Source organism: Leucopleurus acutus (assembly GCF_964270905.1).
Source record: "Leucopleurus acutus genome assembly, chromosome: 2".
NCBI lineage: Eukaryota > Metazoa > Chordata > Mammalia > Artiodactyla > Delphinidae > Leucopleurus > Leucopleurus acutus.
In genome coordinates this window covers 150,528,772-150,546,408 of record NC_139143.1, presented here as the reverse complement: position 1 = coordinate 150,546,408, position 17,637 = coordinate 150,528,772, and the positions used below count along the sequence as shown (strand labels likewise).

Here is a 17,637-nt window from a genome sequence, read left to right as displayed (position 1 = left end):
TATATAGCAGATTGTGTTATTTGGGTACCTAGGCCAACTTTGTTGGACTTACGAACAAATTGGACTTGCAAACACGTTCTCGGAACGGAACTCGTTCGTATGTAGGGGACTTACTGGAGCTGTAATAAGTTTTATAAAGGAGCGTTGCATGGGCTATGAGAGCATAAAATAGGAAGAATTCACATAGGCAGCGAGGAAATGATGATGAGTAGAAGTAAATTAAGTGAAGGGTGGGGATTAGGATTTCCCTGGTGGTGAAGTGGTTAAGACTCCGAGCTCCCAATGCCTAGGCCCCGGGTTCGATCCCTGTTCAGGGAACTAGATCCCACATGCCGCAACGAAGAGCTCGCATGCCGCAACTAAGGAACCCGCCTGCCGCAACTAAGACCCGGCACAACCAAATAAATAAATATTTTTTAAAAAAAGTGAAGGGTGGGGATTAGTTTCAAGGGGACAGTGTAAAAGACAAAGTAACCACAGGGGCCATGTGCCAAGGCCCTGAGGTTGGAAGGTCCAAGGCAAATTGAAGAAACATGAAAAAGGCCATTGTGTGGAGTGCAGAAAATGAGGGAGTGGAAGGTGTTAAGATGGAGCGAGGGGCAGGTAGGGCTAAACCTTGCACACCATTGCTGAATGCTGAGTTGTATCCTAAACACAATGGAAGGCAGTTGAAGTTCTTTAATGGGGCGGGGTGGGGTGAGATGGGAGTCATGACTTTGGTTTTGGAAACCAACTACTGTGGCCATAGTGTTGAGGATGAATTGGAGAAGCTTTAAGAAGCAGGAATACTTTACTAAGGAGATTGTTTCAAGAGGCTGGGACCTGTGATTGAGTGGTGGTGATGGAGAGAGGTAGAATTGAGATTGTATTCAGGAGGTAAAAATGGCAGAACGTGGTGATGGATTCAATGTGGAATGAGGAAAGTGTCAAGGACTGCCAGGTTCATGGTTCGCATATCGAGTGGATGGTAGTGGTTTTCATTTACTGATACAGGGAGGACTGGAAGAGGACCTGGCTTTTGAGGAAGGGGGTGCGGGAAGAAGAGAGTGCATTTGGTATTGGACGTTTTGAAAAAATTTGCATAAAACAAAACTTAAGGGCTCTTTAACACAGTGCAGCAAGCATCTATTGAGCCTTTTGTGCAGTGTACAATGTGCTAGTTGTAGGGGCTACCAGTAGAGCTACAAAAATTAATTAGATGCTTAGTTTAGTAGAATTACAGGTATATAAATAACCATAAGGAAAAAATAGTAAAAGCAGAAGGTAATTGTCCTCCAGGTCAGTAAGTCAGTCATTTATTTACGTCTGGGATTTCCTGCATTTTGGATGGTTCTCTGCTGAGGTCCTCGAAGTCCGAACTTTCCATCTAATTTGAAGTTATGCCATTTGGATTCCTGAAGCATCTTCACAAGCCACCTACATTCCTTATGGAGCTGTGTCACAACAGCAAGCCTAGTGTTTCCCTGGATTAATAAAATAAAACAGGCACCCCTGCTTTTGTTTATTGATATAGTATCTCCTCCTCCCCCGCCTCGTGACACAAACAACTTTTCGGAAGTAAGCAAAAGCAGTTATCCAGATGAAACTTGGCTGCACAGCTGCCAAAATATTGGATGTCGAGCTAGCAGCGGGTGGGTGTAGGTGTAGCACGTTTACCTCTGTGACCGGGTCCTTCCCCGGGCGCCACACTGTGGGAATCTCCGGGGCCGAAGCCTCGAAGCCTAGCTGAGCTCCCTCGAGCCACGAGCTTCCCGTCCTGCGGGCTGCACTGGCGTGCCGGGGCGGCCGCGTGTCCCGAGGCACAGCTCCGGGCGTGGGAGCAGGTCCGGGCCCCGGGATGAGCCCTGCGCTCAGCGAGGAGGCGGCAGGGGAGCCGGGCTCTCCGGATGCTCGCCCGCCGCGGCAGGCCCCTCCCGCCTCTCCACCCCAAAATTGGCCTAACCGCCAATCGTCGGCCACTCACCTCCTTTTCAGCAGGTGACCCATGGCCAATCGCCAGGGGTCTCTTTGCCAAGAGGCTACAGGGCCAGCCAATCGGGGCGGCCCCTAGGCCTGGGGCAGGAGTAGGGGGAGAGGGGCTGTCCCGGGGGACCGGCTGAAGCTGACGGGACCGACTGCGCGTCAGCCCGGTGATCCGGCGGAGGGAGGAGAAGAGGGGGTGCCCGGAAGCAGCCCTCGGCTCCCTCCCCTGGAGGCACACAGGGCGGGGGCCTTGGCGAATGGCTTTCTTGACGGCTGCTTGCGGAGTGAGTAGACCCGGAGGGTCTGGGAGAGGGGCCGGCTCCCACCCCTGAGTCCCCAGGGACCCTGCTGCCTGCCCGGGCCGTGGGCGCGAATGTCGTTCTCTCCCTGCCTCCTTCCCGCCGCGCCCTGGGGTGAGTAGGACGACGTGGCCGCCCGAGCCCTCTCTTCTCTGGGACTCTCCTCACTTCCTCCGCCGGGATGGTTGGAGGCAGAGGCTAGGGGCCTAATTCTGTACCCCTGAGAGGTCATTCGCCACCAAACCAGCCTGGAGAGAATCGCTTCCCCTTTTTCGATTCATTTTCGTGGAACTCTGTTTTCCTTTCGAAAGCTGTCTCAAGATACTAAACGTAAGAGTTAAACTTTCTCTTAATGTGAAAGCCTAATTTTGACCAGTTGCCCATTAATAGAATTTCTAGTTGCGAGCCAAACATTTTCTGTTGTTTCAGTTTTGGCTCTGTGTTCTTGTCTGGCCCAGTATTTTTGTGTGTAATAATTATGGGTGCTATTATTTGTGAGTGTGAGTATGGAGAGGGGGGAGGCAGGTGGTTTTATGCTTTTTGGGTAGCTTGTGCAAAAATCGTGAAAACTTTGGAATAGTTGTAGGGGGGGTTCTCGTAAAAACTGCAGGGAAGGGTTTAAGTTCTCAGTAAGCTTGGTTATGGAAAGTTGAATATAAGCAATAGACCAGGAAGTATGTTTGAATCATGCATTTTTCGCTGCATTCCTACTACACTTCACAAGTATTTTTGTTATGAAAGAGCGAGAGATGTATTGATCAAGAAAACTAATTTTTGCTAATTTGAAGTTAACATTTGGCTTTGCTTGTTGATTAAACCGTTTACTTTTATCTGTGTTCAGGAGATCAAAAAGAAATCAAGTAATTATTTCTCCTAGTTTTGAGTGGAGAAGGTGGGAGAGATCTTAAAATAGTAGTTGCAGTTTTAAGAGTTTTTGTAGAGAACTTTAAGTTGGAAATTCTCATCCACTGTGAGTCGTCTCTCAGAACATTGCCTTTATTGAACTGAGTTTGTGATAAAGCTCTTTAATGAATAGTGTTAACATCTCTCATTTACTTAAAATTTAAAAAGTTTTTTTTTCACTTTTTGTGTACGCCAGCAACTTAAATTAAATACCTATTACCTTTCCTAGCCCAGGGAAGATAAAAACCACTAAAAATCAGACTTTTAGTCTGGAGAACTTAAATGGGAAATTAGAAAGATAGCAGAGAAGCTGGATCTGTTTTCAAAGTGTCCTGAGTTTGGTTTTGACAGAGATGACATTTTACTTGAAGTGCCCTTCAGTAAATATTAGGCTGCAGTGACTGTTGGTCACATCCATTTTGATGTTTCCAAAGTCCTAGTTGGTTTTGGGTGTTTTTTCCCTTTAGTGTGGAAAGATTGGATTCAGTAATAATCTAACCACTGAACCATCCCCAGTTGATAAGTTTGGTTCAGCCAGTAAAGAGCATTGTGATACAACCATATTCTGCTGATTGGAGAATCAGGCATTTGCATAGTTTGCAGTCTGTTGCTTGAGACAAAGGATATCAGGCTTTTATTCTAAAAAGGAAATTCTAAGATGTCCCTTAGGATATATTGAGTTCTATCAGTATCTAAACTTTATAGTGTTGAGTAAGAACTGATGTTTATGGGGATTCTATAGAAAAAGACAGTTTTTATGTGTACTATAATGTACTTGGCCTAAAATTATATTTAGGAAGATTTTCCAATAAAGGTTTAAACAAATATTATGTTTGAAAGAATAGTAGAATAGCTGAAAATGTGTTTAAGCCAAGTACCTCTCCCGAAGTATTTTAATTAATTGTAGTTCCACCACACACAGGCATTTAGTCATTTAAAGCCATTTTCCATCTCCCTTATTTTCCATGTCCGGTCACCAGGTCCTGTTAAATTTGCCTTAGTAATGTCTCTTGGATTTGGCTTCTTTTTTCCACCTGATAATGCTTTAATTCAGGCCCTCATCATCTCACCTAGACTTTTGCAAAACCTAACTAGTCTCCTTGTCTCTAGACTCCCTCTACCCATACTCTTTATCCACAGTCAGATCCCACTGAGTTACTGCTGTGCTTAAAATCTGTTTTGGCTCCCCCTTGCCAAAGCGCAGATGCTGGGAATGTTCTTTAAGGCCCTTCACAATCTGGTCCTAATTTATTGCTCTTGAGTGTGGACTCAGCTGCGGGCAGCCTACCCGAGGCATCTACTCTAGCACTGTGAGCTGTTAACCATTTGGAACATGGCATAGCCTCTCATAGCTCTTGGTCCAGTCACAGCCTTTCCCTCTTGATTAGAATTATAATTGCTTAGCATTCAATCAAGTGATAAATCTCCACTTCTTCCTTTGACATACAGTTTGCATGTTACTTTTTCTTTGATGTCTTCCTTCCTTCAGGCAGAGAAAGTTAGAATTACTATTGTCCTTCATGTGCTACTACAGCACTTTGTTCATACTTCTGTACTATAAATTTTTGTGCACATATCTGATTCTTGGATTAGACTCTAACCTCCTTTATTCCTAGGGCCTTTGCCCCTAGTCCAGTGCTTGGTACATTGTGGGTGCTTAGGGGATCCTCATTAAATGATCAGAATATGTGGCTTAATCATGTCCTAAGTGTGCAACCTTTGGCTCAGTGTACTGGAGCTGGGTTTATCCCTGTGAGTTAGAAATGTTTGCTAAGTCACCAAGCTCCCTGGTTGCTGTCACACCTGAGAGACAGGACTGGAGAAAATGTTTAGAAATAATGTTACAAATGGTGAGCAGATTTCCAGGCAAACTCCTCCTCCCCCAACCTACATGACTTCTGATATAGTTGAAAGAATACTAGCAGCAGTACCAGCACAAATTGGTTCTGTAGTAGTTAGTTTCATAGGAAAAAGCATGTTGCTGGCTAGAGAAGTCAGGGAGACTACTTAGAAGGGGTGAAATCTGATCTCATTCCAGAAGATTAGGTAATGATTAATTATAATTGCTATTATTTGTATTGTCCTTAAAGATGTCCTTTGAAGGCATTGATAGTCCCTGGCACATAACATGTTCAGTGAATATTTGTGTTACGAAGGAAAGGTAATGGTTGCTCTGTGTGTGTTGTGGGACAGGGGAGATACTGGTAGCCCTTTCCACACTGGAGTTCATTTATTTCTGGAAACACCTTTAAGAACTTTGCTTCTTTGCTATATTGACTTGAGCAGCTAATTTTGTTTTTTCTGAACTGTGCCACTTCAACCAAGTTATTCTGCTTACTCGGTTGTTTCTTTGCATTCTCTGCATTCCAGAGCATGTTTTTAAATCTGGTTGCATTAGTCTTCCTCATTCAGTTTCAAGGTTACACTAAATTTTTGCTTGTGTTTTAACATTTGTTGTCCTATGGTGGAGGACCTGGCTGCAGTTACAACCTGTAAGTTCTTATTGTCTTTATTTAAATGAAATTAATTTTTTTAGAAAGTGAGTGGACCCCAGGTTTTTCCAGTATGATGAGGTATTTACTCATCTGGTGAATATGGTCATTTACCTGGATATACTGGCTTCACAGAATCTTAGAACTGGAAGGGATCTTAAAGTTTTAATTCGGCTTCTACCTATTTTTATAATGGAGAAAACAGTTTCAGAGAAGACAAATGACTTGGCCAAGGTCACACAGTTAGAGATTAGAATAACTAGGACTACAGCCTATGATTCTTGCTCTTTTATTAGCTCTAGAGAGAACTGGAGTGCTACTCTGATGCTGCTATTCATTCACTGCTCACCTCACTCTCCAAGTCCCAGTAATTTTTCCAGTTCAGGCACTAATTTTGGTTTCCTTTCAGATTCAGTACCCAGATCCGAAAAATAGCATCTTACATACTTCTCCAAGAGAATATCATTCCTTATTTGGATTCCTTGTGCTTTCCAGTCTCTCTTTGTGCTTATATACTGGTTCCTGAGTCTGGGAAGATGGCTTTTCTGGTTATTCTCCATTTTCCTGCAGATTCATTCTATGCCCCTCTCTACTCCCTGCTTCAGGAGGCTGACCTTTACAGCCTGTGTCATCTGGAGTTCTTTATCCTCTGGCTTCTCGTAGGGTTTAGCCAATGGGAGGATGGAAGATAGAAGGAAGAAAAGAGAGAAGCTTTGGGGTATTTATTCCTCTTGCTCTTTCTCCGCTTCCATGCATTCGTAGCAGTGGTTACAACTAGAGTGTCCTTTGAGCCTACTTGGATTTACATTGTTTCACTCCTTGTTCCTTCAGGCTTGGGAGTGGTGAAGGCTTCTTGCTGTTCCTAATTCTTGGGTACCTCAGCATCCCTTGTTAGTTTCCTTAACCCTGCCCTCATTTCTCTAGTCACTTGGTTAAAGAGTTCAAAAATCCCATCTGATTATGATGCTTCCCTCCCTTGCCCACTACTGTTAATAATTTTCCCCTCCCCATTACTGTCAGAATCCTGCACTCTAAAATGCTACCTCTGTGAAGCTCTTTTCATCCCCTTAACTTTCTCCTTTGAATCTCTTAGTATCTTTCTCATAACACTTAATCTACCATGCTTGAATCAGTTATTTGTAGACAGATTTTTATCTCCTGCTACACGTTTGAAACGCTTAGGGTGCGATCTGTATCTGCTTCATCTTGGCATGTCCAAAGCATCCAGCACAATGTTGTCATAGTCGTAAAAAACACCCAGTGAATAAACCATTACTGTAACACTGAATTCTAAGCCCAGAGTAGTATGTATAAAACTGTGCTCATGAGACTTGGCGGGAGAGAATGAGTTTCTAGAAGTTTGTTTCAGTTGTTCAGCTGGTCTTGCTTCTTGTACTGCCTGGGTGGTACAATGTCTTTCCTCCTGTTCAGTTTCTCTGTTCTTAAAAACTTTCAATTAGCCTTAAAAATGTTCAGCATCCATACTTGTAATATAATAAATCATTAAGAATAATTAAATGTTATTTGTGATTTTTTTCCTGAGCACTCTGGTTTATAATCTGCAAGAACTTATTTGATTGTTTTTTTTATGTTTAAATCCTAACAGGTAGGTACATTTCAGAATTTCTTCATTCATTTACAAAAATTTTATCGAGCATTTGCTAGAAACCAAACACTAGCCTGGAGGATACAGTAGAGAACAAAAAGAGTCCTGTCCTGTCGGGCATATATTCTAATCATATTTTAGACCATTTTGATAGATTTCTGACAACAATTAGGGTAATCAGGGTAAATCAGGGTAATTTTGTACTGCACTCTTAACAGCCTTAGCAAAAACAACCTGTTTCCTTCTGTTTGATGTTCACTGGCAGCTAAAATTAGATATACAAAAACTGCTTCAACATATATGATTTTTAAGGGATAAATGCCAAACCAGTTACAGAATCTGTTCTTTCCAATTCAGGGTTGTTGTTTTTGTTCTATTTTGTTTGGTTGTTTTGTGTGAGAAATAAGCCATTTAGTACTGATTGTCTGTTGGCCTGACTAGCTTATCATTTAACTTCCCTTGGGTGTTTCATTTTCAGTTTGTTATATTTTCCTACGTAGAGAGATCCAGTTTTGTTAGAGGAATATATTAGGTTTTCTTTGTGAAAACATTTCATAATCAAATTTTCAGGTATTATGAATGAGTATGAGAATTCTGCAGTTATTTCAAAACTTGAACTATTAAAACATTAAGCTTAAGAATTCATGTGTTTAATGTGATTTTTTCCCTCATTATATGTAGAGCAGATTTGCATAAAACTTTCTAAAACTTCCGTTTTTGGTGGGCCCTTGAAAACAGTGAGAGTTTTTGCTTTTCAAAATGCTGTGAAGCTTTGACCCACCTCCTAGAGAAATGGAAATAAGAACAAAAATTAACAAATGGGGCCTAATGAAACTTAAAGGCTTTTGCACAGCAAAGGAAACCATAAACAAGACCAAAAGACAACCCTCAGAATGGGAGAAAATATTTGCAAATGAAGCAACTAACAGAGGATTAATCTCCAAAATATACAGGCAGCTCATGCAGCTCAATATCAAAAAAACAAACAACCCAATCCAAAAATGGGCTGAAGACCTAAATAGACATTTCTCCAAAGAAGATATACAGATTGCCAACAAACACATGAAAGGATGCTCGACATCACTAATCATTAGAGAAATGTAAATCAAAACCACAACGAGGTGTCACCTCACACCGGTCAGAATGGCCATCATCAAACAATCTACAAACAATAAGTGCTGGAGAAGATGTGGAGAAAAGGGAACCCTCTTGCACTGTTGGTGGGAATGTAAATTGATCTAGCCACTATGGAGAACAGTATGGAGGTTCCTTTAAAAACTAAAAATGGAATTACCATATGACCCAGCAAGCCCACTACTGGGCATATACCCTGAGAAAACCATAATTCAAGAAGAGTCATGTACCACAATGTTCACTGCAGCACTATTTGCAATAGCCAGGACATGGAAGCAACCTAAGTGTCCATGGACAGATGAATGGATAAAGAAGGTGTGGCACGTATATACAATGGAATATTACTCAGCCATAAAAAGAAATGAAACTGAGTTATTTGTAGTGAGGTGGATGGACCTAGAGTCTGTCATACAGAGTGAAGTAAGTCAGAAAGAGAAAAACAAATACCGTATGCTAACACATATATATGGAATCTTAAAAAAAAAAAGTCCTGGTGAACCTAGTGGCAGGACAGGAATAAAGATGCAGATGTAGAGAATGGACTTGAGGACACGGGGAGGGGGAAGGGTAAGCTGGGACGAAGTGAGAGAGTAGCATTGACATATATACACTACCAAATGTAAAATAGATAGCTAGTGGGAAGAAGCCGCATAGCACAGGGAGATCAGCTAGCTGGTTTGTGACCACCTAGAGGGGTGGGATAGGGAAGGTGGGAGGGAGACACAGGAGGGAGGAGATATGGGGATATATGTATACGTATAGCTGATTCACTTTGTTATACAGCAGAAACTAACACACCATTGTAAAGCAATTATACTCCAGTAAAGATGTTTAAAAAAAAAAATGCTGTGAAGCTGAATGACAGGCAGTAATCTGAGGTTGGGAAGGGGAAGAATGTATTTTTTGCATCCCCTCTAGTAAGCAGCTCAGAGCTTATTTAAGATCCTGGAATGACTTAACCCAAGACTTTTAATTTTAAAAAAGATACTGTCAGTAGCCTGACCCACCAGTATGTGAAAAAGAAAAGCTTTGGCTGATTGCCGAAACCACATGGTCAAACAGTGCTTTGTTGGGGGGGTCATGTAGTAGGTGTTTTTGTTTTTTATGAGTTTGCTTTTTTGAATGTTGACTCATGACCATGGAATTGGCAGGAAGGATGTGGGAAGAAAATTAGGTATTCTGCTTTGTTTTACTGGCCATTTTTCTTCTCAGCATTTATTCCAGTATAGCGGTGATTGCTAATTTTCAAGTGCATGGGTTTTTTTGTTTTTTGTTTTTGCTAGTTTGTACTTTATCTGTAAATAATGTTATAAGCTTTTTATGCTGTATTTTATTTTGCTTGGAAAGGTGTATCTGAGCAGCTTCAGCATTGCCAAATTTACTCTCTCAAGTCATTTTAGGGTTTGGTAGATAATTTTAAAATAATAATGCTGATGATTTTGCAAGCTAAAACAGTTATAAAATTTTTGAATCATATTTATAACCTGCACAGTTTCTGAATACTTTTTACATAAAGTTTTTGAATTTAAGTAAATAGATACTTTTAAAAATCAGACGTTATGAATGTATAAAGTAAAAATTAAGAGTCCCTGTCTTAAATGCCCCTCTTTCTCAATTGCACTCCCTAGGAATAACATCTGCATCTCATGTGTTTTGTTTCATGTGTTTTATTTCAGGTGTGTGTGTGTGCCGTGCATGTGTGTGAATAAAATAACTTTTCAAAATGTAACTTCTTTATTGTTCATGTCTCTATTTATCTAGAATAAGGTATGCCCTCAACCACTATTAATTGACGTGAATTCTGGTGTTTATTTTACTTTTGTAATTTGCTTTCTACATTCAGAGGCTGTAAACTATTTCAGTTTAGATTGTTTTTAAAGTAATTTGCTGCATTCTGAAATCTCGAGGCAATCCTGTATGCCTTCCAGACTTTTATATCTCTAAAATGCTAGTTACAACCTTTATATAGAGAGAGAACATATAATTTATTGTCCAAACTGGGGCACTTTGAGAGTGAAGGAGGCTGCTAATAATTTTGTTGAGACAACAGACATAACTAGGGATATCCCAGACAAACTAGGTAATGGTCACGCAGGTTACAAACTTCAGGTTTTTGTTTGTTTTATTTACTTTTGGCAATAACTTTTCATATGACTTCAATATTTTTTATATTTATTTATTATGTATTTATTTTTGGCTGCGTTGGGTCTTCGTTGCTGCGCATGGGGCTTTCTCTAGTTGTGGTGAGCGGGGGCTACTTTGTTACAGTGCGTGGGCTTCTCATTGTGGTGGCCTCTCGTTGCGGAGCACGGGCTCTAGGCGCGCTGGCTTCAGTAGTTGTGGCACGTGGGCTTAGTAGTGTGGCTCACGGGCTGTAGAGTGCCGGCTCAGTAGTTGTGATGCACGGGCTTAGTTGCTCCGCGGCATGTGGTATCCTCCCAGACCAGGGCACGAACCCATGTCCCCTGCCTTGGCAGGTGGATTCTTAACCACTGCACCACCAGGGAAGCTCCATATGACTTTACTGAATAAATTGGGAGAGTCATTTGGAAAGACAAGCTGTCAGTGAGTTAAATAGAGGAAAACAGTACAAAATCCCAAACCTTGCCTGTGCAGTTGTTTGAGTAGCCAAATCACTTTACGGAATCAATATAAGTGTTTTGTTCTGTAAGTCAAAAGGTTACCTAACGCTGTCAGTATTAGATGAAGAGAGATCATGAAGAGTAAGCAGTTGTGCTAAGAGTTATAATAAAGCTAAGGAATTTTGGCACCCATGTCTGTACCTGATTCCTGTTTGACAAGGCAGCTGTTTTCTGTCCCAAATATATGAGCAATTCAGATTTGTGTTGTTTTTTGTTTTAAGAGAAGCTATTTTCTCTTATTTAAAGGTAAAAACAATCTTATTTTTCAAAGAACTAACGGATTTTCAAAAATCAGATTATTTTATGGAAAAGGGGGGCTTTCTTTATATTGTTTGACTCTTTGGTACCAAGGTAATAATTGAGTACAGTTTACCTTTTGTGGTTCAGGCATAATACCTGATACTTTTCTGAACATCTTATAGGGAATTCTGTTTTTGATCTGTTTTGCAAGACTGTATTGTTTGACTGAACTTGTTTGTTCTTCATACCTTTTTTATTACTATTTATTTTCTTGAGTTCATCAGCTTACTGTTTGTATTCCTTTTTTAAAGGAATGTTAAATACAGTTTAACCTACGCTTGTATCCTTTTCTTGATTATACTTCTCTATTAAAATTGCGTATGTTTTGTGTATTACCTAGTTGTTAATTCATTTTGTTTTTAACCCATCAAATATTCACTGAGGACCTTTTCTGTCTGTTAGGCACTAGTTTAGGGCCTTGGATACAGTGGTGAATCCTGGTTATTTTCAATCCCACATTGTGGAGAGGAAATAGAACACCCACTACTGTGTTACTTTATGCATATTCTTTCATTTCGTCTATCCAACAACTTTGAGTGGTTTATTATTGTGTTCATCCCTGGATAAGGAAAAGGATGTAGAGAAGGTAACTTGGCCAGATCATGTAGGTAATTGGTTAGGGACTTGCAGATTCAGGATTTAAAACTAGATCAGTCTGACCTTAAAGCTGGTGTTCATTTTTGGTATACCGGGCTCCTTCAGGCATTTTTTAGATTAAATTTTAGTCTCTTATGCCATGAATTCTTTTCAAATATCATTGTGATTTAATAGAGAAGTGTAATGGATTTGAAATCAAAGGGCTGGGTTGAAATCTCAATTAAAAAAAAAACCCAGCTGGATGATTTGGGAAAGCACTTATGAAATAGGGTTAATATCTATCTACCTTACTATGTATGTTATAATAATGAAATAAGAAATAATATAAAGTATCTAGCAGAGGACCTAATATTCTGGGAAAAAAATTACTATACTGTGCATCCGTGGTGAATCCATGGTGTTAGAACTGTTCATTTAGAACTATGGGAAAAGGCCTTATCTTTTTTGGCATTCTTGGGGTACCTAAGCAGTTGTTGATAAGATAGCTATAGCTACCATTTTGATAATAGAGACCCTATTTTGGAGCCTTAGATTATCAGGACATTGACTTAGATGGAAAATACCTTCCTGAAGTTACATCGGAGTAAAGAGTTTAGTAATAGGCTCAATTTTATGGACGTTTTTGAATTGATAATCTTTACTCCAAATGAATTGGTAGTTGAGTGTTCTTTAGCGTTAAAAATAGGGGAAATTCTTACTCTCATAACTTTTCTATATCTCTAAATTCTGTTTTCCTTTAGCTGAAGTGAGTAAACCTCAGAGACAGCAGATTATAAATGTTTCCAAATTTTCAGTAATCCAAGGAAATCACATGTTAGTATACCCCACATAAAATCATGGTCTTACTAATATTTTTGGTTTCTTTAATATACTTTTTTCATCATTAAAGCAACTTTTGAGTCATTTGGTAAGGAGACAAAATGGTGTTATTTCTCAAAAAACTTAATTTGCTAATAAATTTCTAAGGAACAGAAAAGCCATTAAGTTTGGCATAATGTTTATTTATCTGTTTATTTTTCAACTTGCCACTTGCTGCTCATGTACCTACTTTTCCTCTGTATAGCTACAGATGTTTCTCTTATAGTTCCTTTAATTAATTATTGATGTCAGACGCACAGCATAGTAACTTTCTATTCTCTCTTTTCCTTACCTTTATGGAAGATCAGTACCACACTTGCTTTTTTCCAGTCTTCTGGTATCTCTCCAGTTCTTGAATTTTCAAAAATAATTGTAAGTGATTCAATTGTAAGTATGCCCTATACTTCTTTCATTGGATGAAAGCGTATCTGTGATGCATGTCATCTCAAATTGCTAATTGTGAACATAAACTTTCCAAATACTCTTATATTTAATCAAAACAACATTTCTGCAGAGTTTTTATGATTTTATTTATAGGGTGTGTATTTTTCTAATTTTTAAAAATCATCTACTTTTGTCTGGATTTATGCCATTTATTTTTCATTAGGAGTCTTGTTTTCTTTGGTGTTTTTCCCTTGTTAAATTTTTAAGCTGTTATTCCCTTTTACAGTTTTACTACTGTTAACTTATTTTGTTTTCTTGTTATTCTGAACTTTTCTATGAGACTTATGTGGAATAATTTCTGTATTTCTCTCTTCACAACGTATTTTTATTATATACTATTTTGTCCTGTATAGGAGGAAGCACTGAGTGTAGGGTACTTAGTCCTTTAAGTTTTTGCTGTGAAATAAGATTTGATATGAAAATGATTACTCATTTGTTAATTTCTTTTTACAGTGTTATTCAGCCATAGCCATTCCTGTTCTGCATTTTTCTTCTCAGTTCCTTAAATTACTCATAACTTCCTTATTTCCTGATTCTGACCTCAAGACCTTAAACCACCTTTTCCCACCTTACGTCCACTATTCATTACTCTTCCTCTGTCAGCAGGAATTACTTTAAAAGCTCTTACTCCTTGCCTCAAAAATTGCCTCTTGTACTGTTTTACTAAGAGTGTCTCTCCAAAGTAGCTACATACGAAGTATAATTCATATGTACTTCAGAAAGTATTAAAGACATCCCTTTTAATACTCTTCTTTTTAATGGCGGTAAAGTATTCAGTTATGTGTATGTATAAAGTATAAATAGTGTTTAATGTCCCGATTAAAGTATTGATAGAAATTCATTTAATTTTGCTGACATTTGTTAGCTTTGAAGTACCTTCTGAGAAAAGTGATGCTGTTCAACATAAGTATTAGAAAGATAGTAGGAAGTACTTACATACAGTTTTGAGGCAGTTTAATATTCTTCTATCATTCTAGATAGTTTTGAAATTCCCCTTAAAATGGGCCAAATGTCTGTCTCTATATATACATATACATATATATATTTAATCTGGATACATAGGTCTTGATTGATACAGAATTATGTGTTACTCTTGACTTCATATACATACTTTAGCTTTCTTTAATTAGCAAATTACTCTCGCAAACTGAGACTGTTTTGTTTTTTAGCATACTCACCACTTAAGTCGGGGTTTTTTCTTTACATAGATTTCTAATTTTATGGTTTAATTTCTATTGAGTTTCTTCTAGTTTAACTTTTTTTACATCACAGACCATTTTATCTTTATTTCTGTATAATAGTCATGTTTAATTTAAACTTTAAATGAATTCATACAGAAATCATCAAGTTAGAACTATGGATCATCAATATAGTAAACTAGGGAGCAGCAACCTCTTTGGTCCCGATTGCCAAAAATGCAACATAACCAGTTGCTACTGCAGGACAAAAGAGAAGGAAAGAAAGGGAGTGAGGGAGTAGAAAAATAGAAGGAGAAAGAGAACAGAAAGGCAGGGGAAATATAGGGAGACGTGGTCATGGAGAAGAGTGGTATCATGGCATCAGCAGTTGCCAGAAGCTACAATCAGTGCAACACACATTCACTCAACAATGAGCTAGCCTGGAGTCGAGGTGCAGGGGTATAGTGCTGAATGAATGGCAGTTCCTGCCCTTGTGGAGTTTATAATCCTTCAGAGAAGTCAATCAATTAAATATTTAATTATGATAAAATGTGATAAGTGTTAGATAAAAAGGCAAGTACAGAGTAGTAGAATGTACATCTGCTTGACTCCCAACTAGCTTGTTCTCAAGAGCTAAGTGTCACCCTAAGAAGTATGAAGTCACACTGTTTTAAAGGGTCTGCCTGTTCTGAGTTCTTTTCAAAGGAAGACAAACCACTCAACATGGTAGAGGACTGTATTCTATTTTTATGACCTGTTTTGAAACAAAATTCCATTAAAAAGGATATGAATATGTATAGTGCCTTATATCTTAAATGTTTAATGGAAAGAGGAATAGTTATGACTTTAAAGGGATTTTGTGAAATAGTTTATGTTAGGAGGTACTGAGTTCCTTTTCTCTTGAGATACTCAGGTAAAGACTAGATGACTTTCAAGGACATTATAAAAGTAATTTATATGAGTGGGAGCCTGGACTAGGTGGCCTTGATTCTGTGTACTGAGTCACAATATGTAGTGAAAACTTATATTTTCTTCTAGTGTATTATTCTTACAAGACTTGAGAAAACGGTTTAATTACTGTCAGTTGCTTGTCCACGGTAATAATAAATGCATACATGTTATTTTATTGATTTAAGATGGGGAAACTATATATGTAGATTTTATTTTAAAGTATACCAAAGACTTATGGGTTACTGTGCAAGGGAGTTTTAGGCCCGTTCTGGGACTTTAAGCTAATAACTGTTGTTACAAACCTCCCATTGTACATTACATAAAGAAAAATGGATTGTTGAGTAGATCTTTGACTTGGATGTTAACAACGTGTGGTGTTTTAAGGGTAAAGGACCATTGTAGAAGATGATATCTAGGGGGAGGAAGGTCTGACAAAAGAGCCAAGGTGAGGTTCACATGATTATAGAAACATCAAAGAGTTGTTTTAGACTTAATTTCAGATCTCAGTAATATAAATCTAATTTTTTCCGTTTATTTATTGGGGGATTTTTAATCGGATATAGTGACTTGTTCAGAAGGATATATTAATTAGATTTCTATAGTGGTAGTTCTAAATGGATTCAGAAGAGGGAAAATTCTTGAAGATCACTTTTTCTCATTTAGATCCTTCACCTTTATACTCATTTATGAATATGCCATTGACCTTTTTAGTATTTAGCAAGAACAATGTATTTAGCTGATTTTAACTGGGTTTTATAGTTAAATTATTGATAGTTATGTTATATTGCCCTGTGAAACAAAACAAAAAGCCAAGCAGTCCTTCCAATTTTCCTGTGGTACAGTAACATTGAAAAGAAATCACTCCCTACTTTCTTAGTACAGTACTGTGGTATCTCTGGGATGTGATGGATTTTATCCTTTCTTTTCCACACCTTTTATTATCATACTCTACATTAGTAAATGTTTCTAAAAGGATGTCTTTGGGGTTATCTTTAAGAATGAAGATGTTTAACTACAATTTTATAAATATATCTGGATTTTACTTATATTGCTTATTATGAGTTTTCTTTCTTAAACTTTGTTTTTACATGACATCTCTCATTGGAAAGGGGTTTTTCAATACTCATTACAAGCAGTTTCTCAACATGTATGTAAAAATAAAAAGCAGGTTTTTTGAATTTGAAAAACAAAATGCATTACAAGATTAGTTGTGGACTTAGGTTTTTAATGCTTTGATTAAGAATTTGAATTTTAGTTTGGGAAGAACAGCAATAGTATTAGTAGTAATTGACAGTGTTAGTAATTATAGTCTTTAGTAGAGGTCGTAGCTGCCACACTAATAATAGTAGGAGGAGGATCCCTGTATTTGGCAGGTAAGAAAATCGTTTAGAGAGACGCAATATCTTGGTAGTGGCTGAGCTGCAATTAGAAACCAGGTTTGCCAACCCATTGTTTTTTCCATAATACTATACTGTCTCAATCTGATGTTTGAGATCATGGCTGTGAAAGTGCTTTAATAATGATAAAGTGTTAGGCAAAGATGAGGTGTTGGTTTAATATAAAATGAACTCTGGCCTCAGTTGACTAAAATGGGGAATGTGAAATGATCAGCACGTTTTGGCAAAAGGCAGGAGAGATAAAACAATTGAAAGTCAAGTATGGTATGTTGAAGCACTATATTTCATCCATTTAGTACAGAGTTTTGTGGTTGGGTTGTGATTGTGACAATAGTGGTTCCCGACCCTTATTTCCCTGTTTAACTCCATGACTTCTGGGCATGCAGATATGGCAAGATGATAGCCTTGTTCAATCTCAGACTATTTTGTCTTTTATACTCAAGATTGATGTATTTTTCAGTTAAAGATGATTAAGAACTCAAAACTTTCTTTGGAATAAAGTTAAAACATAGGAATCCCGTGCTCTTGGAACTTAAAATTTTTAGCGTACAAAAAGTAGGACATGCAAATGCTGGACTGTTAAACTGAGAAATAAGTGGGCCCTCTAAATAAATAAACATTTACACCATGTCCAGAGTGTAGTGTTCATGCCAAGGGTGAAAATGAGTAGGGAACTTAGACAGAAGTGTTGTCACTTTCACTTAGGGAGGACCCTCTTAGAGGAGGTGAGAATTTTGAGTTTTCATCTTTTTTAAAAAAAAATAAGGGAGGAGGAGGAAAACATCAGAGCTAATGAGGTAGTTTAGGGAACAGGAGAACTAAATAGTGGGAATATGAAGTTGAGATTAAGGGACTGGAGGATTGAACTGAACAA

General features: G+C 38.4%; 1 protein-coding gene across 4 annotated transcripts in view; it reads left to right on the top strand.

Moving 5' to 3' along the window:
* The window catches only part of OSBPL9 (oxysterol binding protein like 9), a 169,705-nt gene that overhangs the window by 107,239 nt on the left and 44,829 nt on the right, over window positions 1-17,637 (top strand). The window contains exon 1 of one of the 4 annotated variants that reach the window (XM_082834101.1): window positions 2,094-2,246. The exons of 2 other annotated variants lie outside the window; for them this stretch is intronic. In XM_082834101.1, coding sequence (XP_082690227.1) covers window positions 2,220-2,246 — 27 coding nt within the window. In that variant the 5' untranslated portion in view covers window positions 2,094-2,219. Of the gene's footprint in view, window positions 1-2,093; window positions 2,247-2,355; window positions 2,376-17,637 lie in introns of those variants that run through there. One more of the 4 variants, XM_082834103.1, reaches the window with a different exon arrangement.